Below are 23,424 nucleotides of genomic sequence, written 5' to 3' on the forward strand. Positions count from 1 at the left end.
ATAAATTTTCAAATAATTATGGTTTCTGAAAATTGAAAAAAAATTCAACCCTGAAACAGATCAGACAGATTTTGGTCTTCAATGGTAAACAGAACAAAGATCAGAGAGTAAATGTAATTAACAAATATAACAATTGAAAACGAACAAAGAACTAATTGTAAGGTTATCATCATTATGTAATTTTTACCTGTTTACAAAAAATAAACGAAAAGTAACAAGTTCAATGATAATGATGTTGTCGGATGACATTTCAAGGACTTTGTTGTTGTTGTAATTTGTTCTCAATCATGATAATGATCATATGTTACATAATTATAATAAAACGACCGGCAGAACAACAACAAGAAATAATAATGTACAGAATGATTAAAATGAATGGAATTTATGAATTTTTTTTCAACTGCTACCCTTATTCATCAATTTATTATGTTATATAATGCACTTTGTTAAACATTACAATTACCCATCAAAGAAAAAAAATGATTGGCGCCATTGATATAGACTAAAGATATAGAATAACAACCTGAAAGCAGAACAAAACAGGTGACTCATCATATAAACACACACACACACACAAGGTCAACCAGATTTATTTTCGTATATAAATGAGAGAAACGAATTTGAAAAAAATCATAAATATTTAACATCCTTATATTGACGTAATTAAATAATTAATTAACAATGACGACAATTTTGAATGGGGAATTTTCGAAATAAATTTTGAAATAAATCCTATTAATTTTTATCATTTAAAATTAGATCAATTGATTGATAATTTGATGAAATCCCATATCAATCATGAAAATAAACAATGATTTTGTTTATTATTATTCTTATTTATTTTCAATTTTTCAAATAAAATTTTAATCTTTTCCGCTTTCAAACACAAACTGAGAGAACAAAGAGAATTTTAATCACTAGAAACAACAAACGAAAATGTCATTGAAAAAAAGAAAAAAAAAGATGTTACAAAACAAAACAAAATCTTGACAAGCAACCATTACATAAGGATGGCGATAAAAATTTCAACAAAGTTCAAATGTTTTAAAGATTAAAATACAGACACGCAACAAGAAAAAAAAACCATATCACAGTGAAATAAATTTTCTTACAGATTTGGTATGAATCTAAATATTTTTTTTATTATTATGAAATGAAATATAAAAATTGTATGCAAATCTCAATCATCATATTGTTCAGCATCGTTATCATCAAGATCAACTTTTTTCATTCATTTTTAATACGGAAAAAACACGCATTTGGATAATGATTATCAATGAAGATGATGATAATAATTTTATGTAATAAGAAAATGAAAAAAATGTAAGAAAATCAACATGAACATGAAAAGTGACCAAATCTGAATCATTTTTTTTTAAAAAAAACCTACACATTTTTATCAAAAATACACGTACATCCTTCATCATCATAACGTGCTGAAATAAAATGCAAAAACAATGATTACAATCACATCACATAACCAATTATATCCAGGTATGACCGAAGAAGATAAATCATGTTTTTTTTTCGTTTTTGGGCCTATCGAGCTCATGTACACGGACATTTAGCGAACAATCATTTTCAAAGACTCAAGATCATACAATGCAAATCAAGAAAGATTTTCCAAACACCAAATCAAAAGCAAAAATCAATCAATCAATTTTTGAAATGAATTTTCATTCTTATGGTGGGAAAAAAACAAATTGTCAACAATCAAAACAAAACAAAACATGTGCATGAAATGAACACACACACAGTTTCACCTGTTCAAAGAAAAAAAAATTGTTCCTGGAACAACCAATAATAAAGCAATATATTGGGGTTACCATGGTTTCGCTTTCTCACTCACTGTATTTCATTAACTAAATCTGGATTATCATTGCATCACAAATTATTTCGATAAAATATTTGAAAAACATATAAAAGGATAGAATAGAAAATTTAATTGTGTCAATCGAAATCCAAATATGAAAAATCCAATCTAAATTATCTTTTGATCAAACAAAACCATAATGATTATGATAAACATTGTTATGGAAACATATATTTTTTTTGAATTGCCGTTATAAAATGTTGATGGAAAAAAAGTGAAAACAAACAACTTTTTTCGGATATTTCGGAAATATTCCCGAGAAAAAATTTTTATTTTTGTTATTTTATTTCGAATATTATGATATAATAAAATTGCTACCACAAATTAACGAGAAAAAAATCGGGAATACAAAATCAAAAACATATGGTTTTTTCCAAATGTTGCGAAACAATAATAAAAAATTAGAAAAGAAAATTAACAAATTCTTTGCTATTAAACAACACTCCAGATGATTATAATAATAATGAACAACAAAGCTAATAGAATATAGAATATTCATTGAAAGATTTTCAGAATGTGAATCGAAAAAAAAATCAAAAAATGTGGAAAGAAAAACAAATTTAAATTTAGGTTACCACCAACCAAGTGTTATTTATTTTCTTTCTATAAAAACACTTCATAATTTATTAACATCAAAAGAGATATTCAAAGAATTCCAAGAAAAATTAGCAAATTTTTTCTCCCTTTTTTCCTACATTTGAATGTCGGATTCTTTTTTTCCGTATTTTGTTTCTTGAATTTAGCTTTGACGAGAGAATATCAAAATCATCATCATCATATTTATCACGGTCATGATCATGATCATGATGAAATTTTCAAATAACAACAAAGATGATCATCGTCGTATAAACACTCACACCGTTATTTGGTTCACAATTTTTTTCATCTGGCATTTATTCAAAATCAACAATCAAAACATTAACCACACAAAAAAAATAAAAGAATTTTCTCCACTGTTTCTATGGTACATTCATTCAAAAATCTTCACAATGATGACATTGAAAATTTGGAGAGAAAAAAAAACATTTTCTGATCATGCCGTTGTCGTTGATACAAACGTTGTTGTCTTGAGACAACAAATCAATCATTAAATATTTCGATGATGATGATGATGATAAGTTTTTTTTGGATTGATCGAGTTTTGACAATTTAAAATGATTGAAGAGAAAATTTTTATCCACTTTTGACTCTTAATAAAAGACAATTAATAAAAAATAGAATTTCTTAATTTGCCATCATTGTCGTATAGATAAATGGAAAATAAAACAAAAAAGATAAAGACAAAACACACATACCCTTTTGATTGAAATGATTTTCAACAACAAAAAAAAACTTACAACATGGAACTTAATTTAATCGATTAATGAATCATCGATGGATGAAAATATTTTTGTTTTTGTTGAAAATATCAAAATCCTGTCTAATTGGATAGATGGATGGAAGAATGAATGTGGATGGAATGTCGTGAACAAACAAATGAACACTGTAGTGATGATGACGATGATGATCGATTTTGAAAATAACGGATGGAATAGTTCCGTTCATGTAAATTTGTTGCAATATTTTAGATATATTTTTTTTGTCGTTATGATGATTATGATGATGACGACGACAAAATCTTTACCACATCATTATATAATGGCCATCGACATTTGAAAGGGAATTGTTGGAAAAAATAGTATGGACAAATTATGAACAACAACAAAAATCGAATAGAACAAAATGGAAGTTCGAGAGTTGAAAGTTTTCCTTGATTTTTTTAATTGAAATTTTTTTTGAGGGCACAAATCGATTAGCGACAAAAAAAAATGAATCACATGAGCAGTATAGGAAAAATTCTTTTATGGGATAAAAATTCTGAAAATAAAATCTACAAGTGAGAATTGAAAATAAAAGGTAAAAACAAAAATTATTTACTTCAAAAAACATTACAGTAAAACAACAAAAACTTACCTGTTTTGTAGTCAATGAATTCTAAGGATAAATTGAAAAAATTTCAAGTTTACATCACACATTACAAATAAATGAATAATAAACCAGGATTTTGGTTAGTGTTTAATAAGATTATATTACGTTTAGTTATTGATCTGTATATCCGCGTATGTGACATGTTTGATTAAAACAAAGAAAAAATATTGAAATTATTAATTTCCTATTATTAAATCAATAGCTTTCATTCATCGAAAATACAATACCTTTACAATAATTATTATTGTTAGTAATAGTGATTGATTGATAGATAAGGCATCATACAAATAAAGATGATTTAAGATAAGTTTTTAAAATAATAATAAGGCCTTTTAAGAATTTATCACCAAATTTTCTTGAAATTCTAATTTAAGTTGAAAAATTTGAAAAAAATCTTAAGGGTTAACAGGTGTGTGTGCGATGGACACACACAACCTTGATGAATGAATGATGAAAATGATGGTCGATTGATTAATATTTAGTCATCTGTTAACTAATTTAATTTCATTAAGAAACATTTGATATCTAACTAAAGAAATTGAGTTTACTCAAAACAAAAACAAAACAAACACAGAATCAAACACACACATCAATGGATGGAATTTAATTCAATTGGATGACGACTACGATGATGATGGTGATTATAATAATTATTATTATAATAAAAAATTGAGTCCACCTATAGCACGACTACGAAGTAACAACAAAAAAGCCCAATCCATATAGCAATATAGAAGAAACGTACAAATAATTGTTGTTGTTGATAATGATGCCTCTATATTATCCACATACATTTAGTTGATTTTTTGGATGCTCAAGTTCTGTATATCTGAAGAGCAACAGGCGCAGCAAGGTAGGAAAAAAACCCATTCATTTTTTCAATAATTTTTTTTAAAAGAAACCTGCTGCTTCTACCTGTGTGTTCATTCTTTTTTCTTTTTCTTTTTTGCTCAATATTTTTTATTATTTTGTTTAACGATGACGGCAATGCTTATATATTGAGCAAGCATAAAGATGTTTATAATAGCTTGCGCAAATATTCAATAGATGTGGTAGTAGTAATAGCAATAGCAATGTCATTGTTGAATTGATCATAATAAATGCGGTTTTTTATACTGTCAGTAGAGTAGTAGCAATAAATAGTGATATTTTTATTATCATGGATTCATTGTTACCTTTGCTGCCAGTATTGGAAAAAAGCATCAAGTGTATACTGCTACGCTTAAATAATGACAATATTAATTGAGAAATTTTTTCACTTGTTTCCAAGATACTTTTAAATCGTGAAAAAACGGTAATGAACATTTGATCGATACAATCGATAAAAGTATTTTTGAAAAAAAGAATTTGATTTTAAAAAATAATTAATTTTTTTTGGTTGACAATCAAAAAAAAAAAAAAAAAAATGCTAAGTTCAAAATAAAAAGCGAATGAACACAATCAAAGAGAAATAAGATAGAAAAGCTCATTTTTGATTTTTTCTCTGTACGACATACGGAAAAAGGAGACCATTATTTAAAAATGTTTGTAATTCTTCGGGTAGAGAATTTTGTTTTATGATAAGTTGAGTTTGAGCAATTGATGAATGATGTATGATAAATTTACATAAATATTGTAATGAACGATGTCGATCATCATCAAGATAATTATAATTGATAACATATTGAAATCGTGATAATGGTCGAACCAATGTTATGGTATGAAGAGACGCTTCGTTATTATGTAAACCGCGTGAATAGAAAAATATATTTTCGGCATTATTTTGATTCATTGCATCCGATATCAGATCATATAATGACGAATTACCATCGATTAGCTCTTTACTTTCTTTTGAATCATTTGAATAGAATGCAAATAAACCATTTGAATATTCGATACGTGTATGAAGAGTTTTTCCATTCGAACGAAAACTTAATGAATAAAGAAATCGTTGATTGGAACTTTTTCTCACCAAAAATGTTCCCTCTTCTTGTCCTCTAAGTAAATTTTCGGCATCTCGTCGTGTTATATCACCCCAATACCAACCATAATTGAAGATTTCATTATCTCCAATTATTTCTGAAATTTCATTCTCTTTTGATTCTATTAATTGATCATTTGGTTGTTGCTGTTCATTTTGTTGGTTTGATTCGTGTTGTTCAGTGTTAGCCTCGGCATTCACTTTATCTGGAACAATCAAATCCTTCACCGATATCTCTTCACCGTTATTATTATCATTATTATTATTATTATTCAGTGATTTTTCGACAGTTTCACCTAATTCTTCGGGTCCAACTTGAACAACACCAGTAACTTCGGGTACTTTCTCTTTTGACAATGGCGTTGGATCAGAAATGATAACACGATTCTTTTTGTTTGATGATTTGAATAATTGTCTCAATGGCTCATACCATGATTGAGATTTTTTACGATCATTGACAATACTTTCTGCATTCTCATCATCATTATTGATTGATGTTATACATGACAAGAACTTCATATCGTTGGTTAAAATGTATTGTGAAATTTGCTTCCAACGATTGTATATCACACGAACACGCCAACAATGAGATCAACTATAAACAAGGGGAACAATAAATGGTATTGCAATTAATGTCATGTTTCTAAGCAATCCTAATCATCAACCAATAATACTAATTATCATTTAATAATGTGACAACTACAAAGAAATTGAAAAAACTCACCGGATTGAAATTTTGGATATTTGGCAATAGCAACAAGTGGTTTTGGATATCACAGACCACTCCTAACCTAACAGTATCGATTGTAAAAACATCGCTTATCATCGATAGTCGATAGTTGCATATTCAAATGAATTGTCCCTTGGAATTAGCTTTTATTTTTTTTTTTACTTTTCAAACATATACAGATAATAATAACAAAAAAATCATATCAAATCGATAAATTCTTTATTGATTTTGAATATTTGTGTCAAGTGTGTGTTTTTGATTTTCCTGTTAATGACTATTGATATTAGTGGATTGTATACAATTGATCATTTATTAGAATTAGAATTCATTAATGATAATTCAAATTTTGCACCCAACATTCCAACCATTGATTTAGGTCGTTGCCGTGATGACGATGTTGTTGATGTTGTGGTACTTTTATTTTGATTATTACTATTAGCAATATGATTTTCTTTCGAACCAATGATTTCATTATTTTCCTCCGTTGGACTTGATATCGAATGTTTGGATGGTGATTTATGTAAATCACCGAATATGGTTGCACGTTTAGCCACTGATATTGATGTACTATTATTAGTTGTTGAAGTGTCATCTGAACTTTGTTGTTGTTGCGAAATAATTGATGACTTATCATCATCAATATTTTCTATGCTAGATTTCTTTTCCAACGTTGATGCAAATGTTAGCTGTTCATTAGAAACAGGTGTAGAATTATATGAACGTTTCTCTTGAATTGCTTTCATTTCGGCTAATAATTCATTATGTTGCTGTATATCACCACTTGCTGATGGTAATGGACTATGAACACGGCTACCGCCGGTATGATGTACATCATTTGAATCACTACAAATGGAAACATGTTCACCACCACTACCAGCAGTAGCAACTCGTCTGTTTCCAAAAATGATCGGTGAATTTGAAAAAATCAATTCTTCATTCTGTTTGATCATTGCCTGTTTATCTATTGATTGCTGTTGTTCGCTTTGAGATTTGAAACCTAATTTTCTTAAAATTTTTCGAGGTTGTGGTTGAGGTTTATTCGGTTGTAGTTGATAATTCTGCTGTATTGTTTGATCAATCTCTTTGGATTCGATGGAAACATTCGATGATGATGAATTGTTCATCAATGATAATGAGGGGAAAAAATTATCCAATCCTTCATCTAGTTTTGAACCAATCGGATTATTATCTACTATTTGTTGATCTTTATTAGCTGTTGTTTTCGAATCAACAATCGTCACTCGTGTCGGTGCGCGAATTTTACGATTTCGTGGTCGCATTTTAGTTAGATGAAGATTTGGTTTTGTTTGATGTATTGAATCATTATTAGCATTATTATTATCATTCGATTGAGATTGATCATTACGATTGATCATTAGATCGGTAAAATCATCTTCATTCGTTACGATGATATCACCATCTAGAACTGATTGTGGCCGTAATTTTCTTATATAGACATTTTGACGTTTTTGACTATTACCAAGTTTAGGTGTTGCCTATTTCGAAACAAAAAACAAAATAAAATTAATAAAACAATACAAAATGTCATTATATAATGAAAGGAAAACATCATCGATTAACTTACGAGATTTAGCCAAGCTAGCCACTTTAAATGGTAGCAATAAAAAAAGGAAATAACACAAAGAATAGGACAAGTAAGTAATAAAAGCAAGTAACACTAACAAATATTTTGATTATATAAAAAGTAAAAACTTACAATTGCATTATCGCTATCGGAATCCATCATTTGTTGATCATTATCATGTTTCGATAAACTTAATAAATCATTTGAATCTTGTGAGCTACAATATGATTCGATTAATGTTTGACTTCGAAGATCCGATGGTGTTAAACTTCGTATCGATGGACCATTACTATTGCCATTCGAATGAACATGATGATTATTATTAAGGTTGATTGCATTTGTCCTTGATTTTAGATCACAGCTATCAATCATTTTCTGAGTATTCATTAAACACCGATTAATTTCGATCAAAACTTTATTACATATTTGACTAGCTATTGTATTGAGAATCTGTTCCAATTTAATTGACCATTGTGTACCGACTGCTTCGGTAAGGCACACTTGAAAATATTCCATCGGTGGTATTAATGATTGAGTCGAGTTTATATTGATTGAATTTTTATACAATTCCCGAAGATCACCTTCAAGATGCTGACTATGAAAAAATACATTTGGAAATTCATCTTTTATACATTGTATGATCAATTCAGAAACCGATACAACTTGACCTTCAAATGAACTTTTTAATTCACGTGAAAATTCCAAAATTGTTGCTTCAATTGGACGTGAAATCGCAATAGATGAAAATCTTCGTCCATAGCTATCATTTATTGAAGATGATGATGACAATCCATTCATTGTTTGTGTTGTATGTGCATAAACTTCTTGTACTTTACTATAAAGTGATCGCATATTTCGTACATCATTCAATAGATTTTCAATTCGGCCAATATAATTTTCATTCGTCATGCAAAAATCATCGACCGTAATTGTTTTATCCTGATTTGAATGTGTACTAATATCAATCGAATCCAATGATGGTTTGCGATTTTGTTGATATAATGGTGATTTTTCACGTATTAAATTTTGCAATTGTATGGCAATTTTATCAATTTTGACAAACAAATTATTGTCAACAATGAAATGGGAATTTTGTAGATTATGTAACCGCATGTTACGTACAGCGGCCGTTTGCGGTAGATTATTACGACGTATAAATTCCTGAATTTTATTCATAGCGATTTCTGTACGCTCGGGCATTTTCATCATCGCTGCCTGTAGATCTTGTATCGGGATTGGAAGATATTTCAATGTATAATTGCGTTCAAGTGCATAGGCAATATCAAAAAATCCCGCTGTTGGTATCAGATTACGATCCAGATAAATTGTTTCCATATGATTGTTTATTTGGAGTGTTTTTGCCAACGTTTTTGCTCCAAGTAACCCCATTAAATTTCCTGATTAAAAAACAAAGATTGTCAAACAAAGCTGTAGGAAAAATTTTGGATGAATAAAAAACAAACCCGAAATATCGATAGTGATCAATGATTGATTCGAACCAAGTGCATCCAAAATAATTGATATTTCAGCGCGTAATTTCGAATCAACCAACAATAATGATTCGATGGAACAATCTGGATCTTGTAGTAATGTGGAAAATGCATCTAAAACTTTTGGCAAATGTCTGGAGAAATAGTAAATAAAATAATTAAAATGAAATGAAAAATTAAAAAATAAACTTACTTGGCTTTAATATTGTTAAAATTACGACCAATCGATAAATATTTGATCGATTTGTTTTTAGCGATTGCACCAATCACTTGAATGAGGTCCATATCAAGTCCATTGTCACTGAGATCTAAACCGGAAACGCATCGAATATCGGCCAGACAAAGCTCTAGTACGGCGGCGCCATTCGATCTGAATTCATTCGATGAAAGATTAATTCGCAAATTTGAAGCCGATTCATTGCAAGCTAAACCGAGTAATATGGCTTTGAGTGCATCAGTAGGCAATCTGTTATGCGATAAATCTAATGTACGTAAAAATATTGCAGTAGAGAAAAATTTTTTGATCGAAACAGGCACTATCAAATCTTTATGACTGGATTTTTTTCCACTAAATTGGTTCCGTGATAAATTCAAATGCACAAGATTGTTTGTACAACCATGAAGAAGGGCGCCAAAAACACTTTCCAAATTGCAATCGGTTCCGGACAGATCAAGATGAGCAATATTGTTTGGTTGAGCCAGAAAATTATACAGTTTCTATCGAATTCAGGAATTTAATAAATATTGAAAATATAAACTAATCACCAACAATTTTCACAATTTAAACTTACCGATAAATCATCTTTGAAACAGTTATCACTTAAATTAAGGTAGGTCAATGTTGAAAACATTGATTTGTTCAAATAAAGTGATTCTGATAGTTCGGAAATACCTTTCGATGTAATACCACAATGTGAAAGATTCAAATGTACAAGACCTTTGTACATTAATTTTGCTGATGATGTTATCGTATTATTATTGCTATTATTCGATTGTTGTTGACTTTGAATCGGATTTGAACAGGTTGAAAAATTTAATAACGATAATGATGCTGAACTGAGATCTTCGGATGAATTATTCATCATCATAGAATTAGCCATATGAAATGATTTTGCAACGAATGCAGTCATATTTTTCAAACCTTTATCTTCAATTGTATTATTTGATAAATCAATATATTGTATCGATGTTTGATTATTCAATAACATTGCCTGAAATAATTTATTGACAAAATCTGCACGAATACCGGTATTATCTAAATATATTTCCTCTAGTTTAGTTGATCGTCGTACAAGATTGACTATGAGTTCACAAAGTTGATCACTACCTGATTGGCTACTATTAACAATCTTAACATTTGAAACACGAAATTTTGTGAAATATCCATTATATGTTAATGCAGCAATGAGCGGTTGTAAATCTTTTAGATCAAGATGTTCGAAATCTAATATTGAAAGCTCGGTATGATTATGAGCCGCATATATTGTATCAATATCTCTGGCAACTTCTTCTCTATATGGCACACCATAATAATCACAAAAACAAGCATATTGATTGGAGAAACCACCGCAAGGATGATCATGGGAACGGAAACGTAATCGCTCTTCCATCAATTGAACATACTCATAAATATTATCTAAACGTTGTTTTGGTTCAACAATAAATCGTTTGATGAACGATTCGAATGGCATATATGGAAATAATGTTTTTAATGAGCTAACCAAATGACAAATAATCAAATTTATTTCTTCTTGATTTGGATCACAGGAATGAAAACAATATGGATGTTTTGAATCAATCGAACGAAAACCGATTATCAAACGATCCGATTGTCTTGATTCAATATGATTTATATCAATCAAATTATATGAATGTTCTAGTTTAGTTGAGCTTCCGCCTCCTTTCACTGTGAATATAAATAATCGATATTGTGTAAATATTAATAAACGATTTTCAAATTTATCCGTTTTTAATTCCAATTTAAGCATCGCTTTATGTGTTAATTTTATGTTTGGACCAATCATATTGGAGACATGTTCTGTTATTGGGAATAAAAATGAAAAAAAGACATTATTGCATCAACAGACATAAAATATTCATCAATCATACTAATCCAACGATGATCCATCATCATTAGATGATCATCGTTATTATTACGATGTTTTGGCATCTTTAACAAGAAAAAATTTAAAAATTTTTCAAAACAGCTGAACTCAATGTTTTTCACAATCATTGAAGACAAGGGGATACACAAAAATGACTCATGTCGTGAAAATGACGATTGATTGATTCAATAGGAATGTCAAATTAATCGATTTGTTGTTGTTGTTGTTGCCATTAAAGTTTTTAATGGAGAAAAAAACTTATTGACAATTTTATTTCGATGAATACAATGACAACAACAAAAAAATAAAAAAAATATAAAGATTAAAAAGTGAAAAACATCAATTTTTCACAATTGAATGGTTGGTTAATTGAAATTGATGTTTCTATGCAATGAAAAATAAGAAAATCTCCATCGCAGTTTCGCGAATAAAGAGAGGAAAATATAATATCAATGATATTGATATTTATTGATTATCAATCATCATTGTTAAATATACCAGATTCAATTAACAAATGAAATCGGTAACATATTTTTCTTGTTTATCATTAAAATAATCTTTTTTTATCAAAAAAAATATCATTGTTTTCAATCTGTTGTTGTTATTATTATTATTATTTTATAAATGATAAAATTTCTACGCAATAAATAATTTCAGATGATGATGAACACTTGTCAAAAAAATATTAAATGACAATTGGAAAAGTTATATGTTGAATTGAAGGATTTTTCAAATTTCAAATTAGGATTCACCATAGGAGGACAATAGTAATGACGACATGCATAACATTTTTTTAAATATTGCATCGATATATGGATCGATAATTTTTTTCAGCCCAATTTGAATCAAATACATACATGTCACATAAAATCATAAATTTTTCAATCAATCAGTAATCAATCAAAGAAAAATGTTACATTTCTTTTCAAATGTCACCGTTTCTTTCATTTTAAAGTTTAAAAAATGAAAAGATTTTCGAATGACAATAGAAAAGAAACGAAATGAATGAAGAAAATAACAAACACATTATGGATAAATATGGAGAAATCCAAGTTTGAATTTTCACTGAAACGATTGATCAATCATTTCATTAATTGATGATTGTTTTTAATTAATATTACCTTGACATAACGTTGATGAAAGGATTTATTCAATGAAAGAAAGGATAATTTTAAAAAAACATTTCAAATGACAATTCAATAATTTATATTTGTTTATTGTTCAAACAACAAAACAATTCAATTCATTCCTTTTTGCATTTTGTAAATTTTACAATTTTTTGGAAAAAAATTTTCATCACGATTCACGAAAATAAGCCATTCGGTTGGCAAATAACAATCCATTCAACATGAAAGTTTTTCTTGTTTAATTATTTAAATTACTATGTGAATCGTTTTTTTTCTATTCGCTCGATTTTTTTTGTGAATAACCGTAATAATCCAAAAAAGCGGGATATTTTCACATATTTTCACACAAAAAAACTGAATTTGATTCGAAAATTGTTAAAGAGACAGAATGAAAATGTTAAAATTACAAAAAATAAGAAATAAAAAAAAACATTTAGCACTATTCAAAAGTGAGAGAGAGAAATTAAAAAAAGATATGAAACCCAAAGTTAAACAAACGAAACATTTCATTCATTCATTCATCCATAAACGGTAATGATGATGATAATGGTGGGCGAAACAATGACGACGACGATGACGAAGAAAATCATGTCTAAATGACCGAATTTTTTTTCATTCATTCATTAAATTTCCTTAATGATAATGATAATTTACCTATTAATTTTCTGCAGAACAACAAAAATGTTTTATTGTTCAAAATAAGTAACAAGGGTGAATTAATCTCATTTTTTTTGTTGTTGCTGGAATTGTTGTTCGCCCTCACACAAACACAATCAATGATAATTATATAAAGAAAAAAAAGGATAATTTTTCATTTTAACGAAACTTAAACCAGGTAAAAAAAAGTTTTTTTTTAAGAAAAAAAACGTGATTAATGTTAGAAAAGAATCCTATGGAATTATGATGTGTTTACAATTGATGATAAAGTAAAAAAATTTCTCAATGAAATAATTTATTTCAATATACTCATTGACGTATTCGTGATGGTTTGGAGATTACATCAAGACAATTTCCATTTTGTTCATCATCATCATCATCATCAACATACCGGTATAAATTAGTGAATCGTGTTTTTTTTGTAAACAAGTTCTATATCAAAACATCATATTGGTTGATCAGTTGTGGTTGATTGGAGAAAAAAAAGGATGACCATCATGTTTTAAATATTATCTAATGTTGACCCCAACACTAAAACCTCTTCTCTCTGTCAACAAGGCACACAGGTTCATTCATCTAATCCAATCTCGCATACACTAGTTTTTGAATAAAATCCTTCAAAAAAAAATTTGCAATCATCATCATATATAATTTATAATCCGCTATCTATTTCAGTTTATCTATTAGTAGTAGTGGCCATTATGATAATCATCATCAAGATTCCGAGATTAAAAAAATAAAATAAAATAATAGACATTCATTTAAAAACAGTTAGAATATTACATTAACTCATTTTTTTCAAAAAAAGGTTAGGCTTTTGGATTTTTAAACTGGAGAAAAACAATACACAATTATATAAAGGATTGTAGGAAATTTCAAAAAAGAAATTCCATTGGCACAGTCACATTACGGCCAAATTGAGAAAGAAGTAAACAACACCTATATTTTTTTTGAAAAAATTTTTCTTTACGAAATCTTAAAGGTAATAATTATGAAATGATTCATAATTATAATGATGTTATGAATAAAAATCATCATAATTATTTTAAAAAAATGGAAACAAACCTTCAATTTCTTTAGTTATGTTCATCATTGCTTGATTATTACGTTTAATACTACCAGATTTTGGTTGTTGTTGTTGTTGTTGATTTATATTTGTTGTTATTGATGGTGGTGGTGTAGTTGAAGCCATTGTTGTTGTCATTATTGTCACAGTTGATGATAAATTGTTGACCATTGTTTTTTTCAGATCAGGTCTTTCTGATCATTCATTCATTAAATGAAGACAAATTGTAATGTCACAAACATGTCACTTTTATGGAAATTTTCTTTTTTTGGTTATTGTTTTGACATATATCAAGTGTCAATCAATCGATCAATTTTGAGAAAGAAAAAAAAACAATGTTGGATATTATATCTTTTTTTTGGATTGATTGATTGATTGATCAGGTCAATGAATCAAGTGATTTGGTTTCTATGGGAAAAAAACCCAATAGTAATTTTTGAATAAAATAATTTCTTAAATTCAAAAACCAACACAAAATAGATGTGGATGGAAGAATATGATTGACACAACATTTAATAAACAAAAAAGAAATTAATTTTAAAATTGATGAAATAATTTTTTTCGAAACATACACTGAAATAGCAAAATGATGATGTAAAACAAGCAAGTTAATCAAATAATGTTAATCATCATCATCATCATCATCAATGATTTTCTGGTATGAAACAAAAAAGATGCAATACTCTATTTCTCTCTTACTCTTTTGGTGTGTATTTAATTTCAAACATCTGGTAAATCGATGTATGTTTGAATGATAACGATGATGATGATGATGAAGATAAAAATGCTATGATATCCGCAAATAAGTTTTCTATATAATCGATTGGTTTAAAGCATTTGTTTTCTTTGAATTTATTGTCCGTTGTTGTTGTTGTTAATCATCACATTCCATATATTAATGGAAAAAATGATGATAATTTCTTTTCTGAATGATAATCATTGTATATCATAGTCAAGATGGAAATAGTAACCATAACATTTGCTATTTGATTGTGTAATGTTGATGATCTATTTATTTATAATTTATGTGTGGGGGGATTATTCAAAGGAAGACAAAAATGATTCATTTTTGTTGGTTGGTTGATGATGATGATGATGATGAAACGATATCCGCTGATGATTAGGTTTTATCTTCATTTTGTTTTTGACAAAAAAAAACAAACAAACAGCAGACAGGAAAACAACACAACACTAAAAAAATATTTCAAAATTATTGTCGTTTCTTTTTTTTGAAGATTTTCTATTTCATATTTATTTATTTATCTCATGTGTTGTTTGTCAATATCATCCATCCATTTATGATGAAAAATTAATATTAAAAAAAAACCTGATATCAGGAATGCGTCATGACAACCTAATGTAAATGAAAATAGTATTTTGATAAACGGAAGAAATTAGTTTTTTTCAAAATTAAAAACTATGAAAAACATTTTGTATGCGAAAACAACAACAAAATGTAAAGGTTACTTACTCGATTTTTATCTGTATCACACACATTTATTTGTTTAAAGTATAAGATTGTTTGATCGAAGAATCTATAGGAATATTATGAGTAAAGGATTATTGTCTAGGTCCCGAAAAAAAAACGAAGAAAAGTTTGGAATAAACGAAAGACATTTGCGCAATTGTATCAGATATAGTTGAAAAAAAAATCATAGAGTTCATTCGGACACACAATGATGATTCAAAAGAATATTCTTTGGATGACGCATTTTGAAAACATTTGGAACATTCACTTCTACCACCACCACATAAAATTGATTATATAGATGATGCTCACGATTCATTCATAATATTGAATTGGAAAAAAATTGAACAAGATGATTATACTAATCGTTTTGTTTTGTTTTGACATCGGATGTAGTAAGTACCTTATATTTTAACCATTTAAAAAATCGTATAGTTATTATCCAATGATGTTTTTTTTTTTTGACAGACACACACAGCCACCACCAAAATGTTTCAACAACAACATAAGATTCGGACAACGCGCGCGCCCTGAGTCCATCAAACGTGAAAAAAAGAATACGAAAAAAAAAGATAATAATTATTTAAAGAAAATTTTTTCCTCGGTAGAAGTTCAACTGAGAAGTCTGCAATCACCACATTGAATGTATATTTAAAGAGAGAATGAGATACTGTATTCCATTTACTGCTACCACTACTATTATCACCACCACCCTGGAATGTATTGATAATAAAAGCGGATATTCGGCTATGCAAAAAAAAATAGTCACTGTTCCAAGAACCACTCCTGAATCAAAGATATTAAAAAATTGAAAAAAATCATTCGGAAATCTTTCCAGTAAAAAAAATCGGAAAATTTTCCATGTAAACATATGATTGTTCGAATTGATGTTGTTGTTGTTGTCTGACCTTTGTTGTTTTTTCGGATTGAAAATCCAAATTTAAAGATTTTTATTCAATATAAATCGATTAATCGAAAATAATGGCTCATATAGCCGATTATTTAAAACGTGATCTTTTGTCGCATACACGACGTGTGCAAAATCTTTACAAACGATGTGTTCGTAATGAAGAAAGTTTTGTTAAGGATAAGTATGTTATCAAATGTAACTAATATATTTGGAAATTGAAATTCATATTTTAAATTATATGAAGAGGTGATATACAATTCGTTTGGGCAACTGTACGTGCAGAATTCGAAAAACATCGTCATGTAAAAGATTTACGTGTGGCAAAATTATTGATCGATGATGGTGAACGACGTTTATTCGAACATCAACATCCGAAACCGAAAAAATTTATTTTTTCACCCGGAGGTTTAATGTTTGAACGTGAGCATATCTACGATAATTCTCTTTTGGATCTATGGCATCCACTTGAAAAAGCTCAATATCCATATTATTTTGAACGTCGTGAACAATTGAAAAAAGAATACATTCAAAATTGGGAGAAAAATTCAAATGGCAATTCGGACGATCAAAAACAACATTCGCATTAGAATTTTATTATGATTATTCTGTACACATTGTATGATTGATTAATTGATCGATCGATAGAAATATAAAATTTGATGAAAAAAAATCAATGATAAATGAATTTTAGAATTGAAATTCAATTATTTTTTATTATTCTGCCCTTCCGATGCTGCTGCTTTTGTTAATTCGGCCAATTTATGACCAAACGCATTGAAATCTCCACAATCCGATTCGTTGGATTCACGATCACTTTCAAGGCTATCGCTTTCATCATCATAACAACCAATTCCAGGTAATATTCCAATACATTGAATGGTTGGTTTTGATGCATCAAATTTGATTTTTAAATCACCATCATCTTTGGTGAAGTTTGTATCGGATATTATTAACGAATCTGGTTCAGTTTTCAATCCATCTTTTGGCTTCCGTTTGATAGCACCCATTAATAAATCTGCTTGACTTTTTCGTTTACTATTCGAAATGGATTGATTCGTTACTAAACGTTTCTTATGATTTTGAAATAATTCACGTTTAAATTCGGATAGTTTATGTTCTTGTTCTTCATTGTTCAAATGTGCTACACCACGTTTATATTCTTCCAGTGCAAGTAATTCTTCACGATATTTTTGATTTTCTAATTCAGCTTTACTATTATTACAAATAGCTAAAAACTCAATTTCATCATTATCTAATACTCGTACAAGATTTTTCATTTTTTTTGATTCTTCAAATTCTTCTTGTTTCTTTTGTTTTTGTTCTTGTAAACGTTCATATAATGTTCTTGGATCATATTCAGGTTCAGGAGCCTCTGTTATCATTGAATATTATTATTGTAATGAAATCCAAAATATAATTTGCTTACCAATCGGATCAGATTCTTTACGATTTTTCAACCATTCTTCTTGGCGATGTTTACGTTGCTCATCGAGAATCGATTCCGAAACAAATGAAATATTTTTAGCCATTATAAAATGGATTCAATTTCGGATTTAAAATAAACAAACTGTAGAAATTTTGAATATATAATTTAAGAAAACGCATGCAATAAAATCTGGAACACAATGAAATTGTATGCTCAAAACACTTTTTGTGAATGAACCAAATCATCCGTGTTTATTATCGAAAAGAAAATCTGAAACCGAATCAATAAAAAAAAACTTTATTTAACATTCATTTGAATTTTTTTTTAAATTATGGTAAGTGATGATGAAATAGATGAAATTTCTTATGGAATAATTTTTCAAATAATCGCGTTTACTGAAATTTCAGAATGAAATGAACGAGTCTAAATCTGATGACGTTGAATTATTATCTAATGGTAATAATCGTCTTGATTGCCGTTGTAAAGTTACTGGTTGTAATTCATTAATATTTCGTACTGATACGGCACCATTACATCGCCAAGAGGTTTGAAATCAGCTTAATTTTATTAATTGACTTGAATATAATTGTTTAATTTTTGTTGTCAAACTGACGAAACATCAGCAAAAATTACCATTAGGTGATCATGTGGATACCATATCAACATTCTGGCGTCTAGATGATGTATTTAAATTTGAAAATGTAACATTTACAAAAGAAACTGAAACAGAAAATGGTAAAATAAAATATTTAGCCTGTTGTGATTGTGAATATGGTCCAATAGGTTATCAAGATGTCAAGAATCAAATCTGTTATGTGGCGATAGATCGTGTGAAATATTCACAACCTAAAAATAATGATGATCATGATAGCTAATCAATGAAAGTGATTTTTATATTTTTTTTATTAATCTAAAAAACTATTTTCTATCTGAAAAAATTAAATTTTTATTTTTTTGATGAAAAAATGATGATTGATAATAATAATTTAAGGAACAACAAAAACTATCAAGAATTAATAAGAACAAATGCAATGTGATGAAATGAAATGGATCAAACAACAAAATCATTGATATTATTATGAAGACGTTCGATACCATGTGGTAAACTTAATGATAGCTGACTTTTTAATGAACTAATTGGTCGTTTTATCATCGTTATTTCCGATGATATAATATTATTTAGATTTGGACTTGATGAATCAACACTTGTATTTGAATTGGTTGGACTTTCTGTGCCACTATTATTTTCCATCGCATAAAGAATTGGATGATTATTAGCATATGCTTCCGACATACGACGTACGATTATTTTACGGCGATCTTTACTTTTGGTGAAAAACATGACCAATAATATGAACATGATTAACAACGTGAATAAAAATACATAAAGGCTTAATTTTGTTTCAGATGTTTCATCTATATTTTTGAATGAATAAAAATTAATTTTAATTTGTTGAAATTTGGAATTAAGTTAAGATTTACCACATTGTAATTCATCAATATCATTTCGGCAATTATCGATTCCATCGCATTCTGTAACGAAAAAGAGTTGTTTGGAATTTTTTTTAGACAAATTTTCTTCACAAACCTAATATACTATCAATGCAGAATTTATTCTGACAATTCATTGTCAAGCCAATATTTTCATCACATTCATTTTTTTCATTTGTTGCTATAGGATTTTGAAATTCAATTTTTAAAAAATTAAGAAATAAATGAATAAATTAAAAAAAAACTTACGAGCAAAAAGATTGACAACAATTTTGAATCCTTTACCGGGTAATGAATAATATTGTGGTTCACTAACAAAACGTATGGTCATTGTTTCACTACTTGTTAATATTGTTTTTTTCGGTACCATTTCCTGATTTATACCATGAAATCGTATCAATGAATGACCATTGGTAATGAATTCAATATAATCAGCTTTTGATTGAAGACGACGCATTTTTAATTTAGTTATGAATGCCATTAAACCATACGGTGATGGTACATTCAAATGAATGCTACAATTCATATTCGGTTTATATGATTCACGTTTCAATTTGATTATAATGGCAGTCATATTTGAATGCGGTTGCATTTCAATAAGATTGATTTTTGTTTGATCACAATAATCACTCATATGATCTATATATTCGCAATTTGGTTATTATGAAATTTTAAAAAATTCTTAAATAAATGAAAGAATTTGCTTACATTTCATATAATGAGATCCATTACTAAATGATATTGACGATATAAGAATAATGATTATGATGAAAAGAAAATTTAGATGAAACAATCTAATCTGATTGAAACGATAAGAATCGGATATTATAATCGTTCTCGATATCGATGTCATTTTTATTTTAATTTTTACACGTAAACAATTGGTCATATATTTATTGAAAACAACCGTAAAATGATAATGATCTGCTTTTCAACATGATTTAAATGATAATGTTTTTTGATGAACTTGAAATGAAAAACAAAATCAATTTGTGACCACGAACCCTGTTTTTTTTAATTATCCTGTCGCTATGATGATGCTGATATTGTGAAGATTCAATTTGAAATGAATTCGCAACGTTTCTTCCCAAACCAAAACGCAATAATCGATGATGATGAATTGCTTCTTCTTTTATTAACGGAAATAGATAAGATGAGATGTACGTATGTCAAATTTACACACATGTAATCCTTTATTTATACGATTGATATTTGTTGTCTGTGTGAATATAAATGGCAATGAAGATTTTTTCGATTGATTTTAATGATGATGATCATCATTAAAATCCATGGTAAATCATATAAGAATGATAATCATTCATTCAATTTTTATTTCGAAATTTTTTTTTGTTTTATCGTTCAATCACAATCACAATCATTTCATCGGTCTGTTGTTCAATCACCGTTCAGTATTTATTAATGAAAAAGAATGGAAATTGAAAAAAAACATGAATTCTTCCACCCCACCACCACCTCTCCGCTATTCATTTAAAATAGAGAAAAAATAAAAAACTCGTGATCCTCTCAATGCTGATGATGGTAAATGATTCGGTTTTTTCATTTCTAAACAATACAAAAAAACGACTCAAACATTCAATAACTCATTGAAGAACTGTGAACGAAAAAATAGAAAAAAACTCTGTTTCATATCTAATCAAATAATAACGAAAATAAATGACATCGAAAAAATGTGTTTGATGTGTGTGATTAAGTCGCCATCCATTTTGGAAGTGAAAATCATCATATCATTCGAATCAGTAAATTATGTTCGATTTGTGAATGAACAAAGACAAAAATGAAAAAAGACGAACGAATCATAAACTGAAAGAAAAATTTTCTTTACACTTTTCGTTCTCGGGAAGAGTTGTTGTTTCACCCCAACAACAATCGTGATCAATGAAATACAAACAATTAAAAAAATCTAATAGATTTTCATTCCAATTTTTTTTCACTCTGAAATACCGAAATAAATCAAAAGCCAAATCAAAGTTTGGATCGCAAAAACATTCAACATAGTTATCTTCAATCATCATCATCAACATGAAAACATGATTTCGATATGATATTCATCATCTCGGTATACATTGATTAGTGTTTGATTGATTGATTGGTTGATCGCCTTAATGATAAAAAAATAATCGAAAGAGTGGATCGAAATAAACAAAACACAAACAAACAAATTAGGAAAAAAATTAAAAAAGACCATAGTCCAGTAGGCGGAAAAACTTGGATTTTCTATTCCATTTGCCATAGATTTTTTTCAATTGACAGATAACCAGAATTTTTCGATCTAACAATTGAATTTTTCAACTAATAATTGAAACGACAATGACAATCAGTATCAATCAAATAAAGGAAAAAATTCATTGTCAGCAAGATAAAATCAAACTTTTAACTGATATTTAACGCTATTTAGGTCAAAGTCTTTTGACATTGAGATAAGATTCTTGGAGGGAGAAAACAAAAATTTCGGATTCAACCAGGATTCATTTGTGATGATTATCATTGTTGAGTTTATTTTGGGGGCTGAATTCATTGACATTGATGGCAATGGACTTTTGGATTGTTAGTACTACAAAAATTAGTAATTCCATAAAATTTCAGACATGATTTGAAAAAACTTGAACAATTTTTTTATTATCAAAAAATAGACATTTTATATATTAAAAAAAAGATTGTTCAAAAGTTGTATGGAATAAATCGTTATTTTTGGTCTATTTTTTACCAGCACCAGCACCAACTTTCGTTTTCTTAGTACCACGGACTTTCTTCATACGATTCTTTCGTTCTTTGCGTTGTTTTCGTGCAGTTCTTTCACGAGAATAAAGACCATTTCGTTGAAGCCGATGTTTTGGTTCGAATTTTTTTGCATAATCCAATGTATCGTATATCAAGGCAAAACCAGTGGTACGTCCACCGCCAAAATCTGTACGATTACCGAATGAAAAAATAACATCCGGCGTTGTTTTATAAATTTTTGCTAATTTATCTCGAATTTCTTGTTTTGACACGGTGGCACGACCTGGATGGATAACATCAACAATCATTTGTTTTCGATATAATAATCGATTGGTCATGAACTTTCGAGTTCGAATAGTACACGGTGTTTCAACCATTTTGCTGTTCGGTAATGTTTCGAATTGGTCCGCTAGAAACAAAAAATAATAATTCAAAATGATTAAAATTTAAGAATTTTTCGAAAAAAACAAACTCACCAAATCAAAGCACAAGTCGAAAAGGAAGAATGAAATGTGGAAGTATGTGTGCGCGTGTGCTTGACACACACGCACACAAGACACTTGTTGAAAATCTTCATTCATACGATATAAGTTCTTTCTGGTGAGAATTTTTTCATGGATTTTTATTCGAAGCTAATCTTGATTATTTAGGAATTTTATCATATCAATGGCAGTAAACTGAATTAAATTAAACTCAGAGATTTCTTTCTCAACGGAACTAAAAGAAATTAATAAAATATCCGAAGAAAATAATTTCCAATGTATAAATTGGATATTTACTTTTTCCCATCACAATCGATACATCGAACCAAAAAAGAATGCCATGTGAT

The 23,424-nt window shown here is 28.4% G+C and overlaps 7 protein-coding genes across 11 annotated transcripts; 2 read left to right on the plus strand and 5 right to left on the minus strand.

The window, feature by feature from the left end:
* Positions 1-5,058: 5,058 nt before the first annotated feature.
* On the minus strand, positions 5,059-6,636 carry LOC113790158 (uncharacterized). Of its 2 annotated transcripts, none has more exons than XM_027339790.2 (2): positions 6,526-6,636; positions 5,059-6,396 (listed from the first exon to the last, which is right to left on the minus strand). In XM_027339790.2, the coding sequence occupies exon 2, from the start codon at positions 6,318-6,320 to the stop codon at positions 5,307-5,309; it is 1,014 nt and encodes a 337-aa protein (XP_027195591.2). In that variant the 5' UTR covers positions 6,321-6,396; positions 6,526-6,636; the 3' UTR covers positions 5,059-5,306. The 2 variants fall into 2 exon arrangements, with proteins under 2 accessions (XP_027195591.2, XP_075680836.1); XM_075824721.1 differs by having other exon boundaries at positions 5,059-6,474; positions 6,526-6,629.
* A 92-nt stretch (positions 6,637-6,728) lies between these two features.
* On the minus strand, positions 6,729-16,600 carry LOC113790833 (F-actin-uncapping protein LRRC16A-like). Of its 3 annotated transcripts, XM_075824717.1 has the most exons (8): positions 16,033-16,600; positions 14,561-15,915; positions 10,398-11,644; positions 9,800-10,323; positions 9,580-9,740; positions 8,249-9,513; positions 8,117-8,137; positions 6,729-8,027 (listed from the first exon to the last, which is right to left on the minus strand). In XM_075824717.1, exons 2-8 carry the CDS (start codon positions 14,730-14,732, stop codon positions 6,837-6,839), a joined length of 4,581 nt encoding a protein of 1,526 aa, XP_075680832.1. In that variant the 5' UTR covers positions 14,733-15,915; positions 16,033-16,600; the 3' UTR covers positions 6,729-6,836. The 3 variants fall into 3 exon arrangements, with proteins under 3 accessions (XP_075680832.1, XP_075680833.1, XP_075680834.1); XM_075824718.1 differs by lacking the exon at positions 8,117-8,137 and having other exon boundaries at positions 16,033-16,598; XM_075824719.1 differs by lacking the exons at positions 14,561-15,915; positions 16,033-16,600 and adding an exon at positions 11,716-11,893.
* A 279-nt stretch (positions 16,601-16,879) lies between these two features.
* ND-B22 (NADH dehydrogenase (ubiquinone) B22 subunit) lies at positions 16,880-17,638 on the plus strand. The gene is made up of 2 exons (XM_027340580.2): positions 16,880-17,120; positions 17,184-17,638. Exons 1-2 carry the CDS (start codon positions 17,011-17,013, stop codon positions 17,524-17,526), a joined length of 453 nt encoding a protein of 150 aa, XP_027196381.1. The 5' UTR covers positions 16,880-17,010; the 3' UTR covers positions 17,527-17,638.
* On the minus strand, positions 17,496-18,508 carry LOC113790862 (PSME3-interacting protein). The gene is made up of 2 exons (XM_027340570.2): positions 18,366-18,508; positions 17,496-18,311 (listed from the first exon to the last, which is right to left on the minus strand). The coding sequence occupies exons 1-2, from the start codon at positions 18,466-18,468 to the stop codon at positions 17,644-17,646; spliced, it is 771 nt and encodes a 256-aa protein (XP_027196371.1). The 5' UTR covers positions 18,469-18,508; the 3' UTR covers positions 17,496-17,643.
* A 68-nt stretch (positions 18,509-18,576) lies between these two features.
* Positions 18,577-19,331, plus strand: strat (RAB interacting factor STRAT). The gene is made up of 3 exons (XM_027340591.2): positions 18,577-18,699; positions 18,773-18,910; positions 18,989-19,331. Exons 1-3 carry the CDS (start codon positions 18,697-18,699, stop codon positions 19,238-19,240), a joined length of 393 nt encoding a protein of 130 aa, XP_027196392.1. The 5' UTR covers positions 18,577-18,696; the 3' UTR covers positions 19,241-19,331.
* On the minus strand, positions 18,765-21,480 carry LOC113790851 (uncharacterized). 2 transcript variants are annotated; one of them, XM_027340560.2, is made up of 6 exons: positions 20,861-21,480; positions 20,565-20,780; positions 20,106-20,495; positions 19,954-20,037; positions 19,848-19,898; positions 18,765-19,781 (listed from the first exon to the last, which is right to left on the minus strand). In XM_027340560.2, the coding sequence occupies exons 2-6, from the start codon at positions 20,743-20,745 to the stop codon at positions 19,417-19,419; spliced, it is 1,071 nt and encodes a 356-aa protein (XP_027196361.1). In that variant the 5' UTR covers positions 20,746-20,780; positions 20,861-21,480; the 3' UTR covers positions 18,765-19,416. The 2 variants fall into 2 exon arrangements, with proteins under 2 accessions (XP_027196361.1, XP_075680835.1); XM_075824720.1 differs by having other exon boundaries at positions 20,565-21,479.
* Positions 21,481-22,466: 986 nt separating this feature from the next.
* Positions 22,467-23,224, minus strand: RpS24 (ribosomal protein S24). The gene is made up of 2 exons (XM_027338487.2): positions 23,072-23,224; positions 22,467-23,004 (listed from the first exon to the last, which is right to left on the minus strand). Exon 2 carries the CDS (start codon positions 22,970-22,972, stop codon positions 22,571-22,573), a length of 402 nt encoding a protein of 133 aa, XP_027194288.1. The 5' UTR covers positions 22,973-23,004; positions 23,072-23,224; the 3' UTR covers positions 22,467-22,570.
* Between the last annotated feature and the right edge of the window lie 200 nt (positions 23,225-23,424).

The sequence above is a fragment of the Dermatophagoides pteronyssinus genome, unplaced genomic scaffold (genome assembly GCF_027571235.1).
Source record: "Dermatophagoides pteronyssinus isolate colony J.1.1.1.1 unplaced genomic scaffold, Derpt_VIB-CSIC_2022.12 sq0002, whole genome shotgun sequence".
Taxonomy (NCBI): domain Eukaryota; kingdom Metazoa; phylum Arthropoda; class Arachnida; order Sarcoptiformes; family Pyroglyphidae; genus Dermatophagoides; species Dermatophagoides pteronyssinus.

Excerpts from the sequence above, each read along its gene's own strand:
- LOC113790851 (XM_027340560.2), bottom strand. The coding sequence starts at position 20,745 with ATGACCAATTGTTTACGTGTAAAAATTAAAATAAAAATGACATCGATA. Across the intron at positions 20,496-20,564 it reads TGGATCTCATTATATGAAAT|ATCATATGAGTGATTATTGT; the intron begins GTAAGCAAATTC and ends GCGAATATATAG. Across the intron at positions 20,038-20,105 it reads TGTTGTCAATCTTTTTGCTC|CAACAAATGAAAAAAATGAA; the intron begins GTAAGTTTTTTT and ends AAAATCCTATAG.
- strat (XM_027340591.2), top strand. Across the intron at positions 18,911-18,988 it reads CACCATTACATCGCCAAGAG|CAAAAATTACCATTAGGTGA; the intron begins GTTTGAAATCAG and ends ACGAAACATCAG.
- LOC113790862 (XM_027340570.2), bottom strand. The coding sequence starts at position 18,468 with ATGGCTAAAAATATTTCATTTGTTTCGGAATCGATTCTCGATGAGCAA. Across the intron at positions 18,312-18,365 it reads TAAAGAATCTGATCCGATTG|AGGCTCCTGAACCTGAATAT; the intron begins GTAAGCAAATTA and ends CAATGATAACAG.
- LOC113790158 (XM_027339790.2), bottom strand. The coding sequence starts at position 6,320 with ATGAAGTTCTTGTCATGTATAACATCAATCAATAATGATGATGAGAAT.
- LOC113790833 (XM_075824717.1), bottom strand. The coding sequence starts at position 14,732 with ATGGTCAACAATTTATCATCAACTGTGACAATAATGACAACAACAATG. Across the intron at positions 11,645-14,560 it reads CATAACTAAAGAAATTGAAG|AACATGTCTCCAATATGATT; the intron begins GTTTGTTTCCAT and ends TCCCAATAACAG. Across the intron at positions 8,138-8,248 it reads CCGATAGCGATAATGCAATT|TGGCTAGCTTGGCTAAATCT; the intron begins GTAAGTTTTTAC and ends TACCATTTAAAG.
- ND-B22 (XM_027340580.2), top strand. The coding sequence starts at position 17,011 with ATGGCTCATATAGCCGATTATTTAAAACGTGATCTTTTGTCGCATACA. Across the intron at positions 17,121-17,183 it reads GAAAGTTTTGTTAAGGATAA|AGGTGATATACAATTCGTTT; the intron begins GTATGTTATCAA and ends AATTATATGAAG.
- RpS24 (XM_027338487.2), bottom strand. The coding sequence starts at position 22,972 with ATGGTTGAAACACCGTGTACTATTCGAACTCGAAAGTTCATGACCAAT.